Here is a 23206-nt window from a genome sequence, read left to right on the forward strand (position 1 = left end):
CTTCTGCTATCATGGACACTCATTTCACAGCCTGAGAGACTTGGCCCACCACAACAGCACGTGCAGCCACTTCCCAGCCATAGAATACACAAAATAACACAGCAAACAGCAGCACCAACCACACTGGGGTCTTACCAGCAGCAGGACACCGAGCCACAGGGACAGCTATCCTGCAGAAATCCTGTTTGGAGTTGAGCACCAGCCTCCAGTACCACCAGCTCCCAGCAGGAATCGCACAGTGAGCGTCTCCCGCCCGCACCGCTCACAAAAGGTGTTTAATATTCACCACTGAGAGAGTTCCTGAGCCAGCAACACAAAGGGAACTTGTGTCTCTACACGGGCGTTTGCAAAGATTACGGCACTACAACTGATCTCAATGAGGGCAGTGATACAATAAATGAAATACACAGCAGTTCCAACACACTTATCCTAAGGAAATGACATTCCACCATCTTCCAAGCTTCATATGCATTATAGCCACCTGCTTTAGTGCTATAAAATTTATATATACACTTATAATTTTTTTTTTAGAAAGGCAATTTCATATGCAGAGCGATATAAGGTGGTATTTCACCATCTTCAGACCTGAGCAGCACATGTCTTTGGAATTAAACTGTGCCTCAAGTAATGCAGAACATTACTCAAAAGCTGACAGTATCATCACATGCCTGGCATGGAAGGAGACTTAAGGACTGAGAGACACAGAAAAATCAAGACATCTACACAAAAACCACTCAAAATTGCATTGACTGTTTCATAAATATTAATGTAACTAATGTGCAGCAGACACCAAAATCAGGGACAGACCATTGAGAAGAGTGTGCACAGGACTGGGATGAAAATCATTCCAGTTCATTGAGATAGATCTTGATAGAAACAAGCAGAATTCCACCATCCTGGAAAACTACACTCAATTTTAAGTCTAACAAATGTGGGGAACTGTCACCTGTTGAGCTACGATCATTTCACTTGGTAGGACTGCCTGGGCCAGCAGCTGCACTCAGGGCAGACCAGGAGCAGTATTTACTATGGACAACTCGATACCAAGTCCTGGTTGGCTCCCTCACCAATTGTATCCTTCACACACTCCACAAACTACCCAGACTGCTTCCTCTCTGCTATGTTTACAGCAGACATGTGGTAGGTTTAAGTCCCCCAGAAGAACAAGAGTGATCATGAGGCTTCTCCCATCTGCTTAGAGAATATTTCATCTATCTCTTCAGATGAAACTGGTCTCCTGGCTGGGTGGTTTAGAACAGATTCCCATTGGGATATTTGCCTTGTTAGCCTTCCCACCATTCTTTCCCATAAACACTGAATGCTGTCACCACTATCATTAACCTCTAGACAATCCAAACACTTCCTAACACACAGGGCTACCCCACCACCTCTCCTTCCTTGCAGATTCCTTTTGAAGAAGTCATAGCCATTCACTGCAGAACTCCAGTAGTGTCAGCCATCCTCACCATGATTCCATAATGGCAACTCATACCATCATCTCCTGCTGTGCAATGGTTTCCAGATCCTCCTGTTTCTCACCCGTGCTGGGGGCACCGGTGCAGATCAATTGCTGTGTCTATAAAGATAAAACACAGCGAGTGGCTGGGACAGCACTCCGGAGCATCACAAGTAGGAAAGCTCATCCATGAGTGATAAATCCAGGAGATGTGCAGCTTTGAAATCCTTCACCTTCCCAGTGCCAAGCAAAATAAAAGCTCCTTGTATCACAAGAAGCTCTGGTTTTCCAGCCACACCAAGAACAGCCCTTGTGACAACAATGATTCAGAAACATGCCCTAATTACCAAGCTCCCATCATTTTCTAGATTACAATCTGAGATGCTTTAAAACCTGTTTAGAGTGATCTTTATTGGCACTCTGACCTTTGGGGGGAGAAAAACAACGTTCTTCAGGGCATTCTCTGCAGCTCTTCTTCTAGTAATAAAGATCTTCAGGGAAACGTCAAAATCCAGGAACAGAAACAATCACCCAGGTTACAGAGCTCAGCCAGACAATCCTGGGATGAATCCTGAGCACCTCTCTCATACTTCTACACTCCTGCTCCAACTCCAACCTGGACCCCTCTGGACTCTGCGGCTCCCTCGGGCCCCCAGCAGCACTCAACGGGAAATCTCCCAACTCCCGACTACAAACAGGGGTTTTGTTAATGAGATACAGCACGTGTTCCTGCCACGCACAGAAAACAGCCAGGGCTTTGTCTGCACTCGTAATCCCTCCCTAAGAGATGACAAAGTAGGAAATTAAAAAGCTAGCATAGGCACATTCACTGATACTCCTGATACTTCTGGTATTTAGGAGCAAAACGCTCAACAGATCAGAGAGTCCGGAGATAAAGCCATGCTGGAACAAGTGCTCACCTCTTTCTTTACAGCTCAGCCAAATGTGCCATTTTAAGACCCCCAAGTAAAAGCGATTCCTAATGAAGACATTTTATTTATGTCTTTACTGCAAAGTAACCTTTTGGATACTGCTGAAGTATTAATATACAAATGGAATTGTTATGTACCATAGAGGGAAGAAACAGAATATTTAAACCTGGTTTTTCATAGCTCCCACTTCTGGTGGCAAGGATTTCATCCAAGAGTCAACACACCAAGAAATTTTTCTGCAACCCCCATGACAACCAGTTCTGCCACAGATCAGCTGTTACAGCCAACAGGCATCAGGTCACATCTGAATATAGGTGCATCCATTCCTTAAAACACAGACCAGTTCCACTGCAAGACCCCCAGGACACGGAACAGCCCCGAGGAGGAGTCCCAGCAACCTTTCAAACCAGGGTGAAGAGGAGGGCGGGGGAGCTGAACCCATGCTTTGGACATGGGGATTACACGAAGCTGGATGAATAAAAACGCCTCTCAGCACTCCATGCATGCAACATCTCACTGGGCTACATTTAATATCCTCCCCACCCCAGTCAGCAGTTCCGCTGCTGGCAGTGCAGGAGAACCCAGCATTGCATCAGCCCAGCCAGAGCTCCACCGTGCTGGAGCAAAGAGCTCAACACAACATCAGCCACTTACAGCTGCCAGGGTAACCAGACGAGGCACAACCACCTCAGCCAGCCAGGACAGACAAAGTCTCTTACTAAGACACTTTTCCTAGTTGTTTCTTTGGAACAATCAAGGAAAAGCACAGAAGCACCCATAGCTTATTGGTATATATATTATTAAAAAAAAAAAATCAAAGCAGCTTTGTGAGCAGAACTAATGAAGACTCATTTCTTACGGATGCATGTCTTGAGGTCGAATTCTCTGGCGTCCAATAACTGCCAGTTCCCACTGCAGCTTTTCCCACGGTCAGGAACACCTCTCTCCCATGTGGATTCTTTAATGTCTAATAAGGGCTGTGCTCTCACTGCAGCTTTTCTCTCCATGGGGTCGCTAATCAGGTCTCTCTCCTCTATTAAAACTGCTTGTTTTCACAAAACTCAAAGGAACGTCATGTCTCTGAGACTGAATATCCCCTTCGCCCTCAGGTTTAGCTGATACTGGCAAATGGGTTCAAAATTGATTAGGGAAGATATATATACACATGGCAGGAATACTTCAGTCTTGCTCTCCAAGCAGATCAGAATAAATATCACTATTTGTAGAAGTACAGAAAGGTTACAGAAATATGTAGGAACTCTGCATGTTCAGCTGTGTTGTCTCAAGCACAACAAGCTGTGATTCTTTATCCCCAACCTACACAGATGCGCACCGTTCACGTTCCTACACGCCAGGCACAGCCGCCGAATTCCATCTCCAGGGCATTTTTTTTCTTCCAGCTTAAAGCATAATCTGCAGATTTGCTTCAAAACCACCAGTGGTGATAGCCTACGTTCAACACTTTCTGCAGGGGAATTGCTCAAGCCTGTTCTTTTGCGTGACTGATTTTAGGATTTGTTTGGATTTGATGTTAAGAATGCGCTGCATTGCAACTGTAGGGGAATCTCTTGATTAATCGAGTTTTTTTCATTCTTACATGAAAGGGTAATTCCCCATCTCACTTTTGCTTCTCCAAGCTCTGCTTTGCATGTATTCGGCAGCAGATGGAGGAAAATGCAGAGTCACAACATTATGGTCTCCCTGCCACGCTACAGAGCACTTGAGATGTGGATCATCTTGAATTTTGGAAGTCTTGGTCCCACTGGTACAGACTTCTCCAGCAACAGACATTTACAACCTCTTCTCCAAGGTTTTGTATGCTTTCCAGAAAATGGTACTTCAGAAGAAAAAAATTGTTTATCTGTCTGCAGTCCCTGAGACCACCTCAAGTGATGGAACTCCTCTCCCCCCCTCAAACTTCAACTGGGTTTGAACTACTGACTGGCATCAGTTCAGCCCACAGGTTTGACAACTTGAAATTAATTTCCGACAGAAATCAGCCACAGATCCAAGGACTCTCAGTCAAATCCCCAATCACAAAAGCTCACCAATGCTAAGAGGTTATGATCTTGACACCAGGGAGGAAATCCAGCCAGTTCCCAGCCAGTCCAGCCACTCCCGCTCTGCCACACCAGCCAGTCACCAAACACAGATGTGCAAATGTTATTTCGTTGCTTCATGACTCACCGCTTCCATCGCCCTGGAGAAAGTGCTTGTCCCTGTGACTAAACCAACTGGCAGCACAGTCCTTGGCGTGAGCCAGGTGTCAGCCCAAGGAAAATAATATTCCCCACTGACAAGCGCCCGGCAAGAGCCTGGCACACACTCGGGTGTGTTTTGTCTGCAGTGACTACCTGCGCTCCAGGCACTTTCTCCACAGCCTGGGACTTTCCAGAGCCGAGCTCCTGACCCAGCCAGACTTTAATGGCTTTCCTTCTAGTGCAACTCGAAGTCGAGGTTTTGCAAAGCTGAGCTGGAAACTTGAGTTTCATCGCAACAACAGGCGAGGTTTCACACCTCGGCTTTATGAGCTGGCTTAAAGGAGGCCTCCCCACACCAAAGACTTGAGCAGAGCTGTATCTGGAGGTGAACACTTACTACCAGACCAAGAGGGCTCCTCCTGGGCTTCAAGGATACACCAATACAACTGCTGGGAAAGCTGCTCCCTCGTGTTGTGCTCCTTCAGTGATGAACTTCACCTTTAAGCTGCAAAATCAGACTGAAACAAGCCAGGCAAGAGCATTAACTGCAGCCAATCCAGGGGCTGTAAACTCTGAAAGGATGCAGAGGAAGAGATGCTTCCTGAGCTCAACTGCTGCCCATAATGGTGTATCTCACCATACCCACAACCAGCGTTATCATCTACAACATCAATCTTGAAGCCACTTCTATTTTTTAAATGTGGCAAAGATTCTCTGCTACTAATTCTTCCAATAAGTTTTTTCAGAGTTAAGAAAAAGACCAAAGGTTTACTGAGACTTTGATTACAAGGCGGTGACTGTGCTGGCCACTGGCTGTCTGGATACATATCCAGCTGCCTTCCTAAGAGCAGCATCTCACAGATCCCGTGAAATGAAATCAGATGTTGATTACATATACAAGGGAGATACTCATCCACTCTGAGCTTTTATTCTCCTCACAGTAAGAATGCTAATGAGGCCGGAAGACTTCTTTCCCCTCCAAAGATGACTTCTTTCAACATACAACTTGGCAATTTATTTTTCTTATTTTGCCCTATTAACTATTACAGGTCACCCGCAGCTGCCACAGAGAGCCTAAAGAGGGGCATTTAAAGGAGCCTCTGTGATCTCTTTGGCAGCCATCACTGCTAATGAGGACGGGAGGTATTCACCCAGCAGCAGGAGCAGATGGACCGCGGCGCGGAGCTTTGTGCCGTGCGGAAGCCGTGAACACCTCAGCAAAGACACGGGGAAAGCTGTGACAGGAACATCAAGTTACTCTCAATGAATCCCATGGATAGCAAACACAACCAGGTCAGTTTTCTTCCTGGAGAAAAACTGTAGGTGATTCACTACTTGCTTAATAAAATCATTTACAGTCTGGCCGTTCTTTGTGTTGAGCTGAAAGATGGTTTCAAATCCAGCTCTGACTGGGTACCTTGACCACCTTCGTGACAGGAACTTGGTCTGAACACAGCTCTCATTTCCTATCATACTGGGAATAATAAAAGACATGGAAGCTCCTCCATTTGGACAGAGAGGCATCCAAGAGGAACACACACAGGTCAGAACTACCTCACCAGCAGTATCCAACAGACAGCCCTGCAGATCATCCTTTCACCCTCCTTCCAGACACATCTGGATTTCTCTGGCTTCTCAGTGGAGAGACGAGAGCACTCTCAGGGCATTCTGATCAGATGCGGAAGCTCCAGATCAAAGTGTGCTTATACAAAAAAAGCCCTTTCAGTTTTAAGTTGTTGAGCCTGACTAAAAAGGGGAAGAGAAAGGGAGCTAAAAAAGCTCCCTTTTGTTCTTAAAAATGTCCGAGCCTCTAACCAGAACATGGTTGTTGCGAAAGACTGCTGCTCTCCTCCCACCATCAGTTTGTCTGAGCAGAAAACTGATCCTTTCACATCCAAACTCTGCTCCTTCTCACCCAGGTCACCCCCAACGTCTGCACCTCACACAAGGCACAGACACACAAACTCTAGTCCAGAGCCAGCCACACACAACGGCTGCAGAACACATTTCCAAAAAATCCATCCCAGGAACGATGTTGTTTCCACCAAATTCAAAGGTGCTGCCTTCAATCTTTCCTGCTGACAGACCAGGCTGCAGGAGGCCCTGGGATGTATCTGGTGTATTTATAAAAAGCCTGGAACAATGTTTGTTCTTTTACTGAAGGATGTTATCTTCACACTGCAGGATTTTACAGATTGCAGGAGATGATTACAGCAGGTTAAACAGTAACTACTGAAATGCACAAACCACAGCACTTGCTGTGTTTTACTCATGGTCCAGGAGCCTTCATCACCTCTGAATGTGCTGCTGCAGAACAGTAGTGGAGATGGGTTTCAGGAGATCTGAGCTGCCATTACTCCCCAGGCAGAAAGGTGAAACCTCCAAATAACTGTGTCTGTACAATCACCAGGTGGGAAACACAGCTGACTTGTGGCCTGGGCAATGAAAAAAGCAACTTCTGTCTGATTTTCATTAACTGTCCAAGGAATCTTCAGAACACCACAAAAACTTGAGAAAAGGAAAGCAGCAAGGCTGGTTGTACACTGTGAATTTCCATCCTCAGGCTCCTGTTCCTCCCACAAGATTCCTAAATCAGCATGCCAAAGATGCAGCTAAACGCAGAATCTTATTATGGAGAGCAATCATTTTTCTAGTTTATTCCTCAATTCATCGTTTAGGAATGTTTGTCCTTGCAGTCTTTGGTTTCAGGGCGTTCTCAGTCCTCAGCAAGTTCAATGAACTTAATCAAAAACACAAGTGAAATATCTCACTGCTTCTTATTTTTGGTAGCTACAAATCCAGAGCGTATCCAACCCAGTGGCAGCTCCACAACTCACACCCAACTGCAACTCTCCCAAAACCTTCAGCAGCCTAAAAGCAGCCAAGAGGGGTAACCCTCAGCTCTGCCCCTTTGCAAACATCCTCAGAGAACAGTTTTGGTGTTTGTTATTTCTCAGGTGCCTCTTCACACTTCACATGCAAAAGGGCACCTCCTCCTCTTCCTCACAACCCAACAGCAGCATGAAACCACCACAACAGCAAGACAAGCTGCAGTTGTGACACATCAGCTCACAAAAACAAAGCTCCCGAGGAGCCCCAGGTCCACCCTGACTCATCACCTCATCCAGTATCTGCCTTCCACTCATTTGGTTATTTACTTCCTTTTTTATGGAAAGGCAGTGAGTGCCTCTTTGCCCTCAGCAAAGACAAGGTCCTAATTTTGGACACACCTTAAGACGTCAATAAGGTCATTTGCCAGGGAACTTGGCATGACTTTCTGGCCTATGAAAAGCAAGAAGGAATAAAAAACCAGTAAACAAGGCTATCACAAAGTGAATTTAAGCCTTTGTTCATCTCCTGTTCTGACCTGATGAATTGATTTAATACCTTTGTATGCCTCGCTGGACTGGTAAGTTCTCAACACGTGAATCTGTTTTCTTGTACTCTGCAGGGATTATTTTACTGTTGTACTAAATGAATTTACACTAAGGGCAAGAAATACCAAAAGCCAACATGGCTCTTGAATGGCTCAGCAACAACAGAAGCTGCTGATACAAATAATCACAACTAAACACAGCCTGGACCTTTGAAGAAACTTCAGAGAAGAAACAATGCCAGTCAGGCTCAGCAGATGACAGAATTTTGTGACCAAGTATCATCAACTTATCTTTCTACCACAGCTCAGCATATAAAACCACTTAATAGAAGCTCAGTCCAAATCTACACTCTTTGTGGCTTTTCATTAAGTTTCTTTGAAATAATTACCCAGCCTTGGCCAGTGTGGCGTCAACCAGCTGCCACCTCAAGTGCAGGCACTGAGCAGAAGCCGGAGCAGGCAGCAGTGGATCTCAGCCTGCTCAGGAGCCACGCTCTGGACTCAGCCTGGGGAACCAGGAGGCAGCTGCAGGCAGACACCGCTGGGCAACAAGCTGGGCTGCCATGGAGGTGGTGCCTGTGCTGCTTTAGGGCACCTGGGATCACTACCAGGAACAGAATTAATAAAGATCTGATGGCAGTTTGCCCCCACCATCACCCCAAGGAGCCACCTGACTGAGCAACCTACGCTCCATGCGAGGCTGACACCCACTGGAACCCACCAAAAGAATTCCCCTTCTGAGTCTGGGCAATTATTTTAATCCCCCTGCCCCAGTCTCCCAACCAAACATCCTACTATAGTCTCTGGATTACGTTACTGGAAGTGTTTCTAAAACCAGCACCAACAAGTTCTGATGCTGCCCATGATTCCAGACATCACTCCAGTAAAACACAGGTGTAAACTGTACCCTCCCCTCCTTCACAGCTCTGGGCTGGAAAAGGCAGTACCTCATCTGTGAAAATGCCTGAAGTGACACAAACAGAGCGATGACACAGGAACAGTTCTGTGGCCTTACTTCTGTATTTTCCTACAATAAAAATACACCTGGATAGAGATCTGTATGGGCTGAGCTGAGTTAGGATAACCATCCCAAGCGATATCCAAGGACTTACTGATCAGTGATCACCAAAAAATACCAGGGAACACATTTAAGAGCTTTGCTAGAAAACCAGGAGCACTTTTTCCTCTGACTCAAGCCAGTTCCTGTGGAAAGGCACTGCAAGACCTGCCAGTGTCTGACATGAGAAATTTTTCCTCCAAGTGTTCAACAGCAGCAGTGGCCGTCACCGTTCTCCCCAGGTCACAGCCTGCACCAGAGCTACCAAAATTCCCCTACATCACCTCAGTCCACAGCAGTGACACAGAGCAGAAGGCACAGATTTCACCCTCCCAGGCCAAAATAACACTCCAAGCCATCAAGACAAAACATTTACTCACAAACTGACCAAATATTCTCTAGGAATTACTGAGAACAGACACTCGCTGTCACGGCAGGTTTTTTGCAGCTATGTTTAAAATGCCTTTAACCACTTCTCCAGGAGGCATCCAAAGCATCTCCTGCGAGACAGATACTGGAACACAGCAATGCCAAACAAAGCCCATTTCCTACCCCCAAAAAATCCTTAAAAGTTATTTATTTTCTCCAAGATTGCCCTGATCTGCAGTGTATTCCATTGACTTTCAAGGAGCACTTTTGTTTCCTGAAATCCAAGGATTCTCCTGGACTTGGTCACCACTGTGAATGTCTTAATTCTCCCCCAGCACAGGAGATTGCACACAGCAGTCACATGGTCCATCATTAAGAGGCTTTTACTCCTCTTTGCCCTTTAAAACACCAATAAAGGGACAAAGCCATGTTCTTTCAGGTAACTGGAAGAAAACATAGGGAGGGAAAAAAAATATGGAAGGGCAGCACTTGTGTTGGGGACAACTGTTACTATATTTAGTCGCCTTGTTCTGCAAGCTGCTGAGCATCTGTTTCAGTGATGGTGAACGACGGGTTTTTTCCAGCATTAATTAGGTGAACCCAAACCACTGCTCCCACCACTTCCCCAAGCTCACATCTCCCAGATCATAACTCGGATTTGCTACTTATTCCACCTGAACAGTGGATCTCCAATCCTGGCACCGGCTGCGTTTCTATTTCACGGTGCCTTAATAGCTCAGTTGAAAGGAAATACAGAGTATTGGGTTTTGAAAAGGGAGTGTTTGGGTAAGAAACTGAAAAACAATGTCAATGTATTTAAATGCATGGAGAAGCTCTCCTTTGCAATCCCCTTTAATACCAAGGAAACAGATTTTTAAAAGGGCTTTTAAGGGAAAAAATATGCTGCTCATGTAAGCCAGTACTTCTTGAGACCAGCTTCAGTATTCTCTAATTTGAGAGAAGAATTCACAGCAGGAGTGTTATTTCCATTCACCTCAGTAAACTAAACAAACCAATCAGCAGCATTTGGGGGAAAAGAATAAAAACATGTATTTCTTCGAAATTCTTAATTCATTTCTTTATAGAATTCCTTATGAGGCTGCAAATCCCAGCAAGGTTCCCACAGTCGGTGGTTAAGTGAAGGGGGGGGAGGAGAGGCAGCAAACCCTCCATACTCCTGCCGAGCTGTAAGTTTTAGGAGTTTTCCCTGAATTTTTGCTTCTTTGGAAACAAGATGGTTGTTTCTCAAACAGGCACCGTGCAACAGCCCAGCCAACGGGCTTCCATCTGGGAAGGACAGTATTTCCCAAGCCCAGTGGAAAAACAAACACTCGGCTGAGCTGCTCAGAGGCTGGGGGGTGAGGCGATTCCCGGCCGCAGCCCAGCGAGGTTTTGGGCGGTTTTCCCCCAAAGCTCGCCCCGCTCCCATGGCTCAGCCTCCTCCTTCGCCCTATTCCCAGGCTGGGGGATGGGTGGGAACCGGGCTCTGCCAAGCCCCGCTCCCTCCGAAAGGACTTTCCCGACTACAGCGTCCTTTCCAAGGAGGGAGCCTTCCCCTTGCCACCTCCACGGCCGGCCAGCCGCTTCCCTTCCCTTCCCTGTGGAGAATCCCACCGTGCTGCGAGAGCCTTGTGCAGCGCCTGTCCCTTCCCCCAGGCGAGCACGGGCATACAAAGGAAGCCTTGCTCCATTGTCCACCTACAGCACCTACACGCCGAGCCTCGGAGCCGGCTCCCCGCTCACCCCCTCGCCCCTTTTCCAGCCACAAATATTCCAGTGGGTACATCCCACCAGCATTCGGAGGCGGCGTGTCATTCCCTCCCCCTGCTTTAGTACCTGCAGCCAAAGGGCTGAAGCGTGTTTTAACTGTTTACTGCCGTGGGATCAGCCTCATCCGAACACACAAATCCCGGGCAAAAATCACCAGGGAGAAATGCCTGGCTACAAAGCTTCCTCCCAAACCTCCGATCGCAATTTGCCGAGGTAAAAACAACCAAAAAAAGGTAATTAATTCAGCGCCTGCCATTTTTCCCATCCATCTCCAAGCAACAGTACCATGGCAACTTTTTCCCTCCTTTAATACATCTTATAAAAGGAGGAGGACTGGACAAAATAAAACCGAGGAATGTCAGATTTGCACTGTGGAGCGCCTGTTCCCTCAGCTAGTTATGGCTGGAATTAACCAAATAACTCCAGATCGAGCCTTTTCCCCCCAAAACCTGGCTTTGTAAACAGCACTGGGTCACGTAACCAGGACTTGAGGGACACGACAAACCACCCTGAATACACATCCACCATCCCGCGCCTTCACCAAGCGGCAAATTCTTGGCTCAGGGGGATAATAAAGGTGAAAAAAGGTGAAGCTTGATTAAAACAGGGCAATTTCAGAGCGATGAGGATGCAGAGATGGGGTTTGGCTGCTGCAGCAGCTGAGGCCAGGAGGATGGAGGGGGATGCGAGACCCCCAGTCCTTCCACAACAGACGACCAGAAACCAGGGAAGAAGCGCTGGGACCTTCCTTTCTCCCCCTCGGTGTCACCGCATCTATTTTTCCCATGGTGACTCATTATTAAGGACGCTCCGTCATTTTTCCAGCACAGGAAGATTAAAGGAAGCTTCAAAATCCATTTTTTTCTGCTGCTGGTGGGATTAAAGCAAAGCGCCTGGAGGGGCCACGAGCTGAGCAGGGCTCGTTACTCTCTTTTTCTTCCTAAAAACCAGCTTCCAGCGTAGGGTCTATCAACTTGAGAGCATTTCCACAGGAAAAAGGTGTTGCTGAGGCGGTGGGGAAGAAGTCTCTTCCTCCTCCTCCTCGCAGGGAAAGACGGAGGGAGGAGGAAAAAAACCCAACCATGCAAACAGCTACTACTTCCTTATGAGCGGGATTAACCTATGCAATAAAAAAATAAAAAAAAAAAACCAAGGAAAAAACAACCCAGCACGATAGCACGATAGGAGTCCAGAATGCTTCCCGCGTGCAGGATCCCGTGTTTTCTCCGTGGGTTTGTGTGATTTTTTTTTCCCCCAGAGTCACGTTTTCGCAGCTGCAGGCGCTTCGGTTCCCACAGCTCGCTGCACCTCGGGGGGACACGCAGCATCCTCCACAGCTCCAGGTGGGAGGGAAACGCAGTGAAATAGGCGAAAATAAATAGAAAAAAAGTCCGAGCGTTGAATAATTTAGGAAAAAAAAAAAAAAAAAGAATGGAATGGAAAACAAGTCGGCCAGGCTCAGCGCTGCCTCCCGACATCCTCGGCATGGGAGCCGCTCCGTGCCGACCTTCGAGCCCCACTCGCTGCTGCTCCGTCGTTTCGGGTCCATTTTTAGCCATTTTTGTATTTCCCCGCTCCGGCCGCGCCGCCGATCCCGCCATGGCGCGGGTTATTTACAGCGCTGTTTTCCTCCTCCTCTCCACGGGAACCGCCGTCCCCGCGCACTCCTCCCCCCCTTTCCCACGTCTTTCCCCTCGTTTTTCCCCACACCGCGGGTCGGGTCGGGCCGGACGGGGCCCCGTCGCCGCTCCCCACTCACCGCTTGAAGTGCTCGATGATCTTCTCCTCGCGCACGTTCTCCGGCAGGTTGCCCACCCAGAGGTGCCTGGTTTCCCGGACCATGCTGCGCGGCGCGGGGCGAGCCCGCCGCCCGTGCCCCGGCTCCCGGCCGCCGCCTGCCCCCGCGCCGCGCCGCCGGCCGCCGCTCGCCGCCCGCCGCCGCCTCCGCCTCGCCCTCCGCCCCTTCCGCCGCGGGGCCCGGCCGCCCTCAGCGCCACCGGCCGCCGGACCGCACCATCCCCGCCGGGGGGGCCCCCTGCCCGCCGGGCCGGCTGCCGGGCGCCGGGCTCGCTCTCCGCCGCGGCTGCGCTCCCTCGCCGGCTCCCCCCGCCGCGCCGCCCGCTCGCTCGCTCCCGCTGCCTCCTCCTGCTCCTCCTCCGGCAGCGGCAGCGCGGCGCCCCCGCCGCCGCCTCCTCCTCCTTCCCCCCCCGCGCTCCCGCTGCTCCGCCGGCCCGGCCGCGCTCGCTCGCTCGCTCGCCCCCCCTCCCCTTCCCTTTTCCCTTCCCTTGCCCGCGCCTCGCGCAGCGCCACACGGGGGCCCCCGCGCAGGCGCACTGCGCCCCAGGGCGCGCGCCGCGGGGCCGGAGGGGGGGCGGGGCGAGAGCGCGCAACGCCCCGCGCGGGGAGGGAGGGGAGCGGGAGTGCGCGTGCGCGGAACGGGCGGGGGCAGTGGGGGTGTGAGAAACGGGGGGACGGGAGAATTGGGGAGGGGGTGAGAGAATTGGGGGGACGAGAGAATTGGGGAGGGGGTGAGAGAATTGGGGGGACGAGAGAATTGGGGGAGTGTGAGAAACGTGGGGATGGGAGAATTGGGGTGGGGGACTGAGAGAATTGGGGGAGTGTGGGAAACGGGGGGACGAGAGAATTGGGGGGACGAGACAAGAGAATTGGGGTGGGGGTGTGGGAAATGGGGGGATGAAAGAATTGGGGTAGGGGGTGTGGGAAATGGGGTGACGAGATAATTAGGATTGTGAAACAGTGGGAGACTCAGACACAATAGTCTTATTGGGGGGCTGTGAGGATCATTACAAGGGCTTTGAAAATTGTAATGGGGCTGTGAGAGTTGTAACAGGCTCTGCAAGAATTGTAGTGAGGGCCTGTGATAAATGTACGGGGGCTCTGGGAGTTGTGATGGGGCTGTGAGAAAAGGGGCTGGGAGACTCACAGTGCTGGGCTGGGGGAGTTGGAACAGGGAGCTGTGAGAGACAGAACAAGTTGCACTGCAAGGGCAAGGTCCTGCTGGCACAGCTCGAAGGGGCTTCATCCAGCCAAGGGGGCCCTGCTGACCCCCAAACCTACAGCTCCCCCAAATCCCATAAAGATTCCAAAATCCTGGGGCACCAGCTACCTTCATCCCCAGGTGAGCACACACCCAGCCGTGGCCACTGGGCAGACAGGTAAAAAATTAATTGAGGTGATGGCAGGGAGGGCCCCACAGTGCCCTGGCTCTGGGGTCTAATGGCTCCAAAGGCCAGAGCAGCAGGAGCCGCCAGTGGGGCTGCAGGGGGATCCCCAAACCCCCTTGGCTGCTCCCCGTGCTCCCCTCCACTGACACAGGGACAATGTGTCACCCTGGGACACTCCCTCCACCCAGGCAGGGTGTCCTGAGTTGTACTTCCCCCAACAGAAGGGAGACCGGGCTGCCCTGCAAAACCACACGGTAGAAACTCCCACTGTGGGAAGGATTCACCTCCCGCTCCCCCACGGGGGCTGGCACAGCTCCTTAATTAACACGGGGTGAAGAAATCACCCATTGCCAATATCACCAGTCTCTAGTTGTCTGACATGTCACACCCCAGCTCTACAACACACAATTAGACATTTTTTAACCCACAAGATCTTCTTTTCCACCGAAATATGCCACTGCACTGATAAGGCACCTATTTCTATGTCCCAAAATGAAAATTAGATCCCATTGTGAGGTCAGGATAAAACACACACCCACAGCCAGGAGTGTTGGTGTTTAAAGCCTTCACTGCTTTCACCACAGAGCAAACCTGTATTTCAGTATTTTCCATGGCCAAAGTCTCCTGATGACGTTTTGGTATTGATCAAACCCATGTTTTATTTGTCAGAGCTGCCTTTTGCCACCCGGTCCAGCCAGACACCGTAACCTTCCGGCAGCAAGTCCACCTTGCTACTGGTCAAAGTCACCGAGCTGTAGTGGCTTAACAAACATGCAAATCTCCTGATTTAATCACATCTCTGACGCACATGGACTCGGTCAGTGGTGGCCCCGAGCCTTATCCCCGACTCCAGTGGCTGCAAGCCCATCCTTTGGCAGCCCCGTGCCTCAGTTTCCCCAGTGATGATGGGCTCCGCCAAACTGGGATCTACTGATTAATTAAAAACCCCAACAACTCCTTGCACGCAAACCATCTATTATTCAAAACGTGTGATGGAGCCACGTGCACAAATGTGCTGCCAACACGCTCCACTGGCGCTTCCAGTGTGGAACTGGGCTCAGCTTTCCATTTTTTTACCTGATGGGAAGCCCAAGGAGCAGTTTGTACCTGTCTCTACCTTTAAGGGGCTCTCCATTTCAGAGAGGAAAAACCCAAACCAAAACCACCAAAAAATCAAACAGCTTTTCCATGACAAATTCTCCCTCTCTGATGGAGTGCACTTGCTGCAGCTGCAATCCCAATTGTTCTTTCTCCCTGCTGGGGTGGCATCTCCAAGGGACATGAGGAAACCACACCACCTCCCAGGTGCTTCCAGGGAATCTCACACAGAGTCACTGCTGTCACCCGGCCATCTCACAGGACACACAGGGGCTGGGAGCTGTCACAAACAAAGCCATCGACTCTGTTGACAGGAGAGGGTTGAGACGAGTGCCAGGAGGGTTCCATTTACACAACAGCCAGCTGGAAGAGCAGCACAAAGCTCGGCTGGTGACACAAAACAAAGCTCTGGACCATGGTGATACTCTTCAAATGCTTTGCAGGGAAGCTGTTCCTAGTTGCAACCACACCAGCGATGCTGCTGTAACCAGATCCCCCCAGCTCAGTCGAAGATTTTAAAGAACACAGACCCAGGCTGGAGAGCAGAGCAGGTACAACCTTCCCCTCAGCAGGCCAGAGGGGCTGTGACAAAAGACCAACACCATCTTTGTGTCTGCAGAACAGACACACACCTGTGCCAGCCCAGTGTCCTCCATGAGCAACAGCGTGAGGAGCACCCAGGGGTGAGGCACGGCTGCACTGCCCTGTGTGCTGCCCTTCCCAGGGGCCAAACAGCTCAGGACAAGGGGAGCTGAGCTGCTCTCCATGACCCTCGGCCTTTGGGATACACACTGCAAGGAACAATTTAAATTACTCCTGGGAGGGTGTAGCTGAGAGCCCGGCTATCTCTGGACAACTCAGCCAGCCCCACAGTTAAAACATTTGGATGTTTCTTATCAGTACTTGGAGAGGATTAAAGTGCCAGGCCATTTATTAGTGAGGGAGCAGGTTATAAACCCATCTCAGCTTGAACACCACGTTCATGTCAGGAAAAGCAAGGCAAGAACAGGACAGATCAAAAGAGAACCATTAAAGGCGTGAGAAAATGGGGCTGCCATATAAGGAGCTAATAAAGTTAGCAGCTCTCCAGTTTGAAGGGAAAAAAAAAAGGCAGGAGAAGCGGAAAACATCCTTGGGGTCCACACAGCAGCCTCTCTTTGAGGAGGAAAAACCAATAAATAGAAGTGGGCAGACACAATGCTTCAAAAGGCAGGTTTATCCATTTTGAACACGGCGCCTTTCCTGAGCAGCAGAGCTGCCGCGCATCACTGAGGCTGCTCAGCAAACCTTTCAAAAAGCAAAGATCAGATCCTGCACAGGGACAGCAACCAGGACTCTGTTGGCTCAGACCGTAACTTCCTACCCTCAGGTCTGGCTCAGCAACATCTCTGTGTGCTGTGCTGGGAAAGGGGGACATTACACCTCTCCCTGGCCACATCGGCTGGGATTCAGGGGGATCTGAGCAGGAACATGAGGGTTCTCCCCACCACCAGTGCACAGCAAGTTCCTTTGCTTTCTGTAAAAAAGCAGGAGGTTTCCCAGCAAAGAGCCCCAAGAAAGACTCAGAGTGTTCCTTTGTTTGAGCCAGCCAGCTCCAGCCACCATCTTGTCAGGATAAAATGTATTTACAGGTCTTCCTTGCTCATTGATAGTATTTATTAAAAGAACACTATGACAGCTGAATATCAAATTCCCAGCTAGGCTTTTATGTCCTTTTTAAACCAGCCTGAATTATTGGCCTAATTTTATAGCTTACCCACTCTGCTTTATGCTCGTTTTCTCCAAGAAAGAATTGGTGCTGTTTGATATTTAGGCCCATTTGTTGCCAAGACAGAGGCTATGGGCTTAGGGGCTGAAAACACTTGAAGCACAGAGCCAGGTTCTGGAGACTTAACCAACACAAAGCACAAGATTTATATTAATAAACCTCTTGATTTCAGTTCTTTTTGAGGGTTAGAGCTCCAAATCTTCCTGATGAGATGACTTTGGGCAGAAAACTCCCTTCATGTTTTTGGAAATGCAACATGTAGTAATTTATTTTCTGACGCTCTGCCCTGTGGTGTTCTTATCCACGGTGCCAGGGACGGGAGCTGCCACAAAATGCCACCATTTTAGCCAGTGGTTTAACACAGCCACATCCCACAGCCCAGGATACAGGGGCCCCTGGACTTCAGTTGACATTGAACCCACTTTTATCTCTATATAAAAGCACACTTCTGTTTTTAAAATTCCTTCTACAAAGAACCAGAGGTTTCTTCAGCAGCAGAACTCAGTGTGATGGTTAAGCCACACAATCAAAACCTACGTGCCAACACAGCACTGCAAAAGAGTTTACTCTTGCTTATGGTGTGGTAGAAAGAAATATTAGAAAGAACACCTTTTTTTTTAGCCTGTTGTTGGGAAAAAAAAAATCACAGGAATATCACAGGAATATCACAGTGCCAGCTTCTGCCCTGCTTCCCCTTCCCCCAAATTCCTGTGCAACCATGTGCCAGAGAGCTGTGTCTGCTCACCTCACAAGGGCTCTCCCCAAACACAGGGCTTTCATCGCTAGACAGGACTGTGGCCATCCAGGCTGCAAAAGATCACATTTTAAGGGAAAACCAAAGAAAACAAACATAAAAAATACAGTTCTGTGTGATTTGATACCCAAACAGGACGACTGCAAAGGATATCCCCTAGGACTGGTTAGATCACCAAAGCCTATACTTTGCCATTTTTAACACTTAATTGTTGTATTAAATCTACATCCAGATGTGATTTTTACCTGTGTGCAATGCCCAGGAGAAAAAAAAACTCAGAAATTACACTGAGAATGTTACAGGACAAGACTTTAGCACAAACCTCACAGTCCAAACCTGCAAGATAGAGGCTGCTTTCCCCACATTTTGCATTGGTTGGAGCACAAAATAAACTCTGAGCCACCACCATCTGAGCTTTGGTTTCATCAAACACCATTTTGATACCACAGCAACATGAGGGTGTTTAAATGAAGAGGAGTGACCCCATGTCTGTGGAGTTACCACTCCTTCACTCCAGAGAAAGCACAAAGAAAAATATTTGTGCATCAACACCTGCTGCTCTCTAAAGCCTCTCCTCCAACACGGCATGGGAGAAGTTACTCGTCTGCCTTTGGCTTTTATTTTCACCTCTGCAGATCTCACAGTGCAGCTTTTTAACTCCTTGGGCTAAGAGCAAAGCTTGAAAGACTGTGGTTTTCTCCTGAACAGAGGAGGAGCGGAGGTTTGTATCGCTTTTTGGCACTGGAAATTCAGGTTTTGTTTAGCTTGGAAATATCATGGATGTAGCTCGAGTAACTCTTCAGGGTGGTAAAAGTTCAGTGCTCACAAGGCAATTCTCAGTCGTTTATCCTAAACTGCCAAAGGAAAGTAATTTAGAGTCCCACAGGGTGTGCCAGCCTGAAAAATATGGAATCATCCCAACAGGCAGCTTCTTGCTCCTCCAAACCTCCCTGCCAGCAAAGGCCTATGAAGAGTACAAGGTGTATCTCCAAACCAACACAGCCCTAATGCAGGAATAAAATCCAAATCCCTGTCCACACTGCCTTATTCCAAACAAGGCTTTAGGCTCACTGTTCACACACCTACCACAGGGAGCAGGGTATGAAACCTGGCCTGGCCACCTCATCCCCACCCTGCACTTAATTTTGGCCAAAACCAAGGATAATGCCCTAGCTGTGCTAGAAATCCCTGCAGCAACCAGTCAGTGAAATAATTTCTCCTGAGGGGCTTCTCCAGGGCCGGGTCAGGCAGCGGCATGCATGGAATCCCGATGTGATATCCTCATTAAGAGCGGCTAACGACCCCCAGCACTCCCTGTGCGCTAATGACTGCGGGAAGCTGCGCCTCCAAGCCATGTGTGACCGGGCAGAAACCAGCACCAGGTCTCTGGTTATTACCTTTGCAACACAACAAAAGAAAGGACACCCGCTAAGGAAGCGTTTCCCTTCTTCCAGGAGTGAGGACTCTGAGGAATGGAGTAACAAACCAGCTGCATCTCACGGGAGCAAGTTCACAGAGAAAAAAATATGTAATTCAAGGGGACCCTGATCTTCATCAACACCATTTAAGATGTTCAACACTCCCTCCGACCTCCACTGCCTTTGCCTGAGCAAAATTAGGAGGAATAGACTATCCCACGTAGGTCTGTGGGCTTGGAGGGAAAGGGGCCCCACAGTTTTGCTCCCTGGAGGCACCAGCTCTCCCCACCCCTTTTGTGTGTATTTTTTTTAAACGTGCCACACATCAGCACAATGCTGACAAGGGCTTTGTATGTTTTCTGCCTATGCAGCAGTTCAAGACACACAACTCTGGATTTTTTGAAAGGGAAAGGGGGAGGGAGCTGCCCTTTGCTGTACTGTTTAATTGCACTGCTTGCTCTTCTGCATGACCACAGGGAAGGGAAAAAGCACCAAGGTTTAAAAACAGAACCATTTTTAGCAGCCAAGAGGGTCAAACTCAGTCTTCTCACAAGATACAGTGGAGCTCAGAATAAAATCTACCAGAGACAAGAAAAAAATTATAAATCACCAGGGTTTCTTCTCTGGAGTTGGATATGACCCCAGAAAACACCTCATCCATCCTCACTTGCTGCTGTTACAGTCTCCACATTTGCACACCTGCCAATGCAGATTCCAACACTGAAAAAAAAAAAGGAGGGAAAGGTCTGGAAAGCTGGACTGTTGGTTTTTCCACCTGCCAGGAGCAGCTCAACGAAGGCCGGGTGGCTGAGCTCCAAGGAGCAGCGAGCAGGGCACGTTAGCAGCCTTCTGGAGTTCCCATCTCACACGCACATGCGTGATTCGGACAGCGCTGGCAAACAGCTTCCTTCAAAAATAAGGATGACTAATCCACAGCAGCGCTGCTTTATTTATTTATTTTAAAGGCCACAAGGCAGAGCTTTTTCCAGAAGCATCAGCCTTTGTGAAGCAGCAAGCAGTGGGAAGGGGAAGCCCTGGGACCCACTGATGCTCTGCAGACAGAAGTAACCACAGGAACATTGTGGGTTTGTGTGGCCCGTGTGTGACACATGCGGGCATGGCTGAAGCCTTGTCCCTCATGTTTCTGGCAAGGCCAGATCCCACTGCCTGGGTGACTCCTGGATCCCTGCGTGGTTTGCAGGGATCTGCTGTGGAGAAGGGTTTCATAAACAATACATTGTTTCCCTTGGAAAAATAAACAAACAAACAAACAAAACAGAGGAAAAAATAAAGCATGAAACAACTTTAACCCATAACTGCAGGTACTAGAAAAAAAAAAAGGGTGCAGGGATTTAGGGATTTGGGATCAAAGCAGAGCACCTGCATCGCTCGGTGGGCCCAGTCCCCCCAGCAAGGTCACTCTGGCCTGCAGGGACACACATTAGTGCTGGAACCGCAGTGGAGGCAGTGCTGCAGGAGGTCACTTAGGGACTGCAAAAAGGGAATGGATTAAAAAAAAAAAAATTAAAGAAAAATCCATCAGCAGATGTTTACTGACATGCAGCAAATCCACAGCTCGGCTCTGGAAAGCTGCGTGGCTGGAGGGAGAAGAGCCCAGTTCCCAGGACGCAGCAAATGCTCTGCATGTACGGATTTAGGTTACAGCTTTTAGCCAGCCCCACACCCCACCCCACCCACCACCCCCACAAAAAAACCCAAAAAAAACCCCCAAACCAAATTTGTCATCTTTTTAAGCACTCAGAAATTGAGGTTTGCCACCGAGGTGATTTTGGGTGGTGGCACCATTAAATACTTACCCACCTCACAGCCAAGGGCTGCACAATCTGAAATTTGTGAGTGTTTGCAAATGGTTTGGAAAGCTTTCCAAGGAAGGTGCTGTACGATTGTAAATCCTTCCCGTTATTAATAAAAGGGAGCTATTGTTCCAGCTCTAATCAAGCCTTGTCTCCAGCTGGGCAATTTTAAAATGCAATTCAAAACACACAGAGGAAAAAAATAAAAGATCATGAGGAAGCTTCGGGAAAAAAAAAAAAACCAACAAAAAACAAAACAACAAAACCAAAACAAAACAGTGAAAGAGAAATGGGAGGGGGGAAGGAAAATAAAAAATAATACTCCTGCTATTTAAAATGAATTCCGGGCAGGAGCATGCTGGGGCGGAGGGGGAATCCCCTCTCCCACCGCCTGGGAAAGGTCACTTATGCCATCGGTGCCATGGCCACGCCGGAGCAGAGCTGCGGCGCTGCCAGCCCTGCCTCATCCATCTCCATCAGCGACAGCTCTGCTTTCCATTTATTTAGAGGGAAAAAATAAAAAAAACAAACCCACCAAAAAAAAAAACCCAAAAAAAAAAAAACCCCAAACCCCTCCAAGTTGCAAACACCTCCCAGCGCTCTGTTTTCAAGGCTGGGGAACGGAGCAAGGGGGAGCGGCTTGGAATGAGGCTCCCAGCCAGGGAGAGGTGGCGCATCCTCCGCATCCTCCTCCTCCTCCTGCCCGGCGCTGCGGCAAAGCCGCCGCAGTGGGGGCTCCCCGCCCCCGTGGAAACTTCTGGAACAAGCAGCCAAGCTGGAGAGAGGAGAGAAACCTTTATACCCGCAGAGGGGAGAGGAAAAAAAAAACAAACTCGTGTAATAAAAGGGAGAGGATTGCACAAGGCCGGGGAAAAATAAGAGATCTCTGTAAAAGTGAAGCCCCCGAGCGGCTCCGGCAGCCCCGGCTCAGGGGGTGGTGCAGCCGCCTCGGCTCGAAACAAAACGCCCCAACAAAGCGTATTTAAAAAAAGAGAGAAAGGAAAAAAAAATGGTGGTGTTTGTAGCGCGAGATGGTGGGATAAAGGAGCTGATCCCTCCTCCTGGATCTACAGCAAAGCCGGCCATTGCAGTTCCATTTATCCTTTTCTTGTGCCATGAATTGTCTGATCCGGACTATTGGGTTGCATTTGCAGCTTCACTTACTGCGGTTTGGTTCTGTTGTGCTTTTTTCCTTTTTGTTTCTTTTTCATTCTTTGTTTTGGTTTTGGTTTTTTGGTTTTTTTGTTTTTTTTTTTCTGGGTGTATTTTTTTCCTGTTTTTCATTAAAAAAATCATCCTCCCAAATCTCCCAAGGAAAATCTACATCTCTGTGGAACAAATAAAACATTCAGGCATAAACTTCCATCATGGACTGTAAAAAAAGAGATGGGTTGGTTTTTGTTATTTTTTTCCTTTTTTATTTTTATTTTTGATGGCATTTTTTCTCCTGCTTTTAGGACACATTGTAGTAGGAAACCAATGGAGGAAAACAAAGGTAATATATATATATATAAAATCAAAGATATATTGGGCCAAAGTTATAGTGATTATATATAATTAAATTATAGTTTTTAGGTGTGTGGGCTTATTTTATATTTTCAATAGTCCCTGGGAAAAGGTCATATGTATATAAAAATATTAAATATATAGCAGTATTTATATATTTATATTTAATAAATATATACAAGTATTTCTGTATCTGTAGAAATAAAAGAGCATCTGTAGGGGCCTAAATCTGCAATTCTATGGAAAAAAGCAGTATTTTTAGGTACGTAGCTTTTAAGAATTAAGAGGTAATGTTATAGCCTGTAACAACACTCTGATGCAGGACAAAAGGGTAAGGCAACATTAAAAGAATATTTAAAACAACAAAAAAACCCCAAACCAAACAAACAAACAAAAAAAAAAAAGGCAAAAAAAAAAAAAGTATGGTACCTTGGCTACAGCCTCCAACAACGAGCGTGTGGATGTTACGGGATTTGGGGTTTTTTAATGGTATTACCACGTC

At 48.4% G+C, this 23206-nt stretch overlaps 1 protein-coding gene across 6 annotated transcripts in view; it reads right to left on the reverse strand.

Moving 5' to 3' along the window:
• The window catches only part of SPEN (spen family transcriptional repressor), a 66618-nt gene extending 53514 nt beyond the window's left edge, over positions 1-13104 (reverse strand). For 5 of the 6 annotated variants that reach the window (XM_071449363.1, XM_071449366.1, XM_071449365.1 and 2 more), the window contains exon 1: positions 12921-13104. In XM_071449363.1, coding sequence (XP_071305464.1) covers positions 12921-13003 — 83 coding nt within the window. In that variant the 5' untranslated portion in view covers positions 13004-13104. Of the gene's footprint in view, positions 1-3247; positions 3271-12920 lie in introns of those variants that run through there. The other variant, XM_071449367.1, reaches the window with a different exon arrangement.
• Between the last annotated feature and the right edge of the window lie 10102 nt (positions 13105-23206).

The sequence above is a fragment of the Agelaius tricolor genome, unplaced genomic scaffold (genome assembly GCF_023055355.1).
Source record: "Agelaius tricolor isolate 1412-34295 unplaced genomic scaffold, bAgeTri1.0.p SCAF_28, whole genome shotgun sequence".
Lineage (NCBI taxonomy): Eukaryota > Metazoa > Chordata > Aves > Passeriformes > Icteridae > Agelaius > Agelaius tricolor.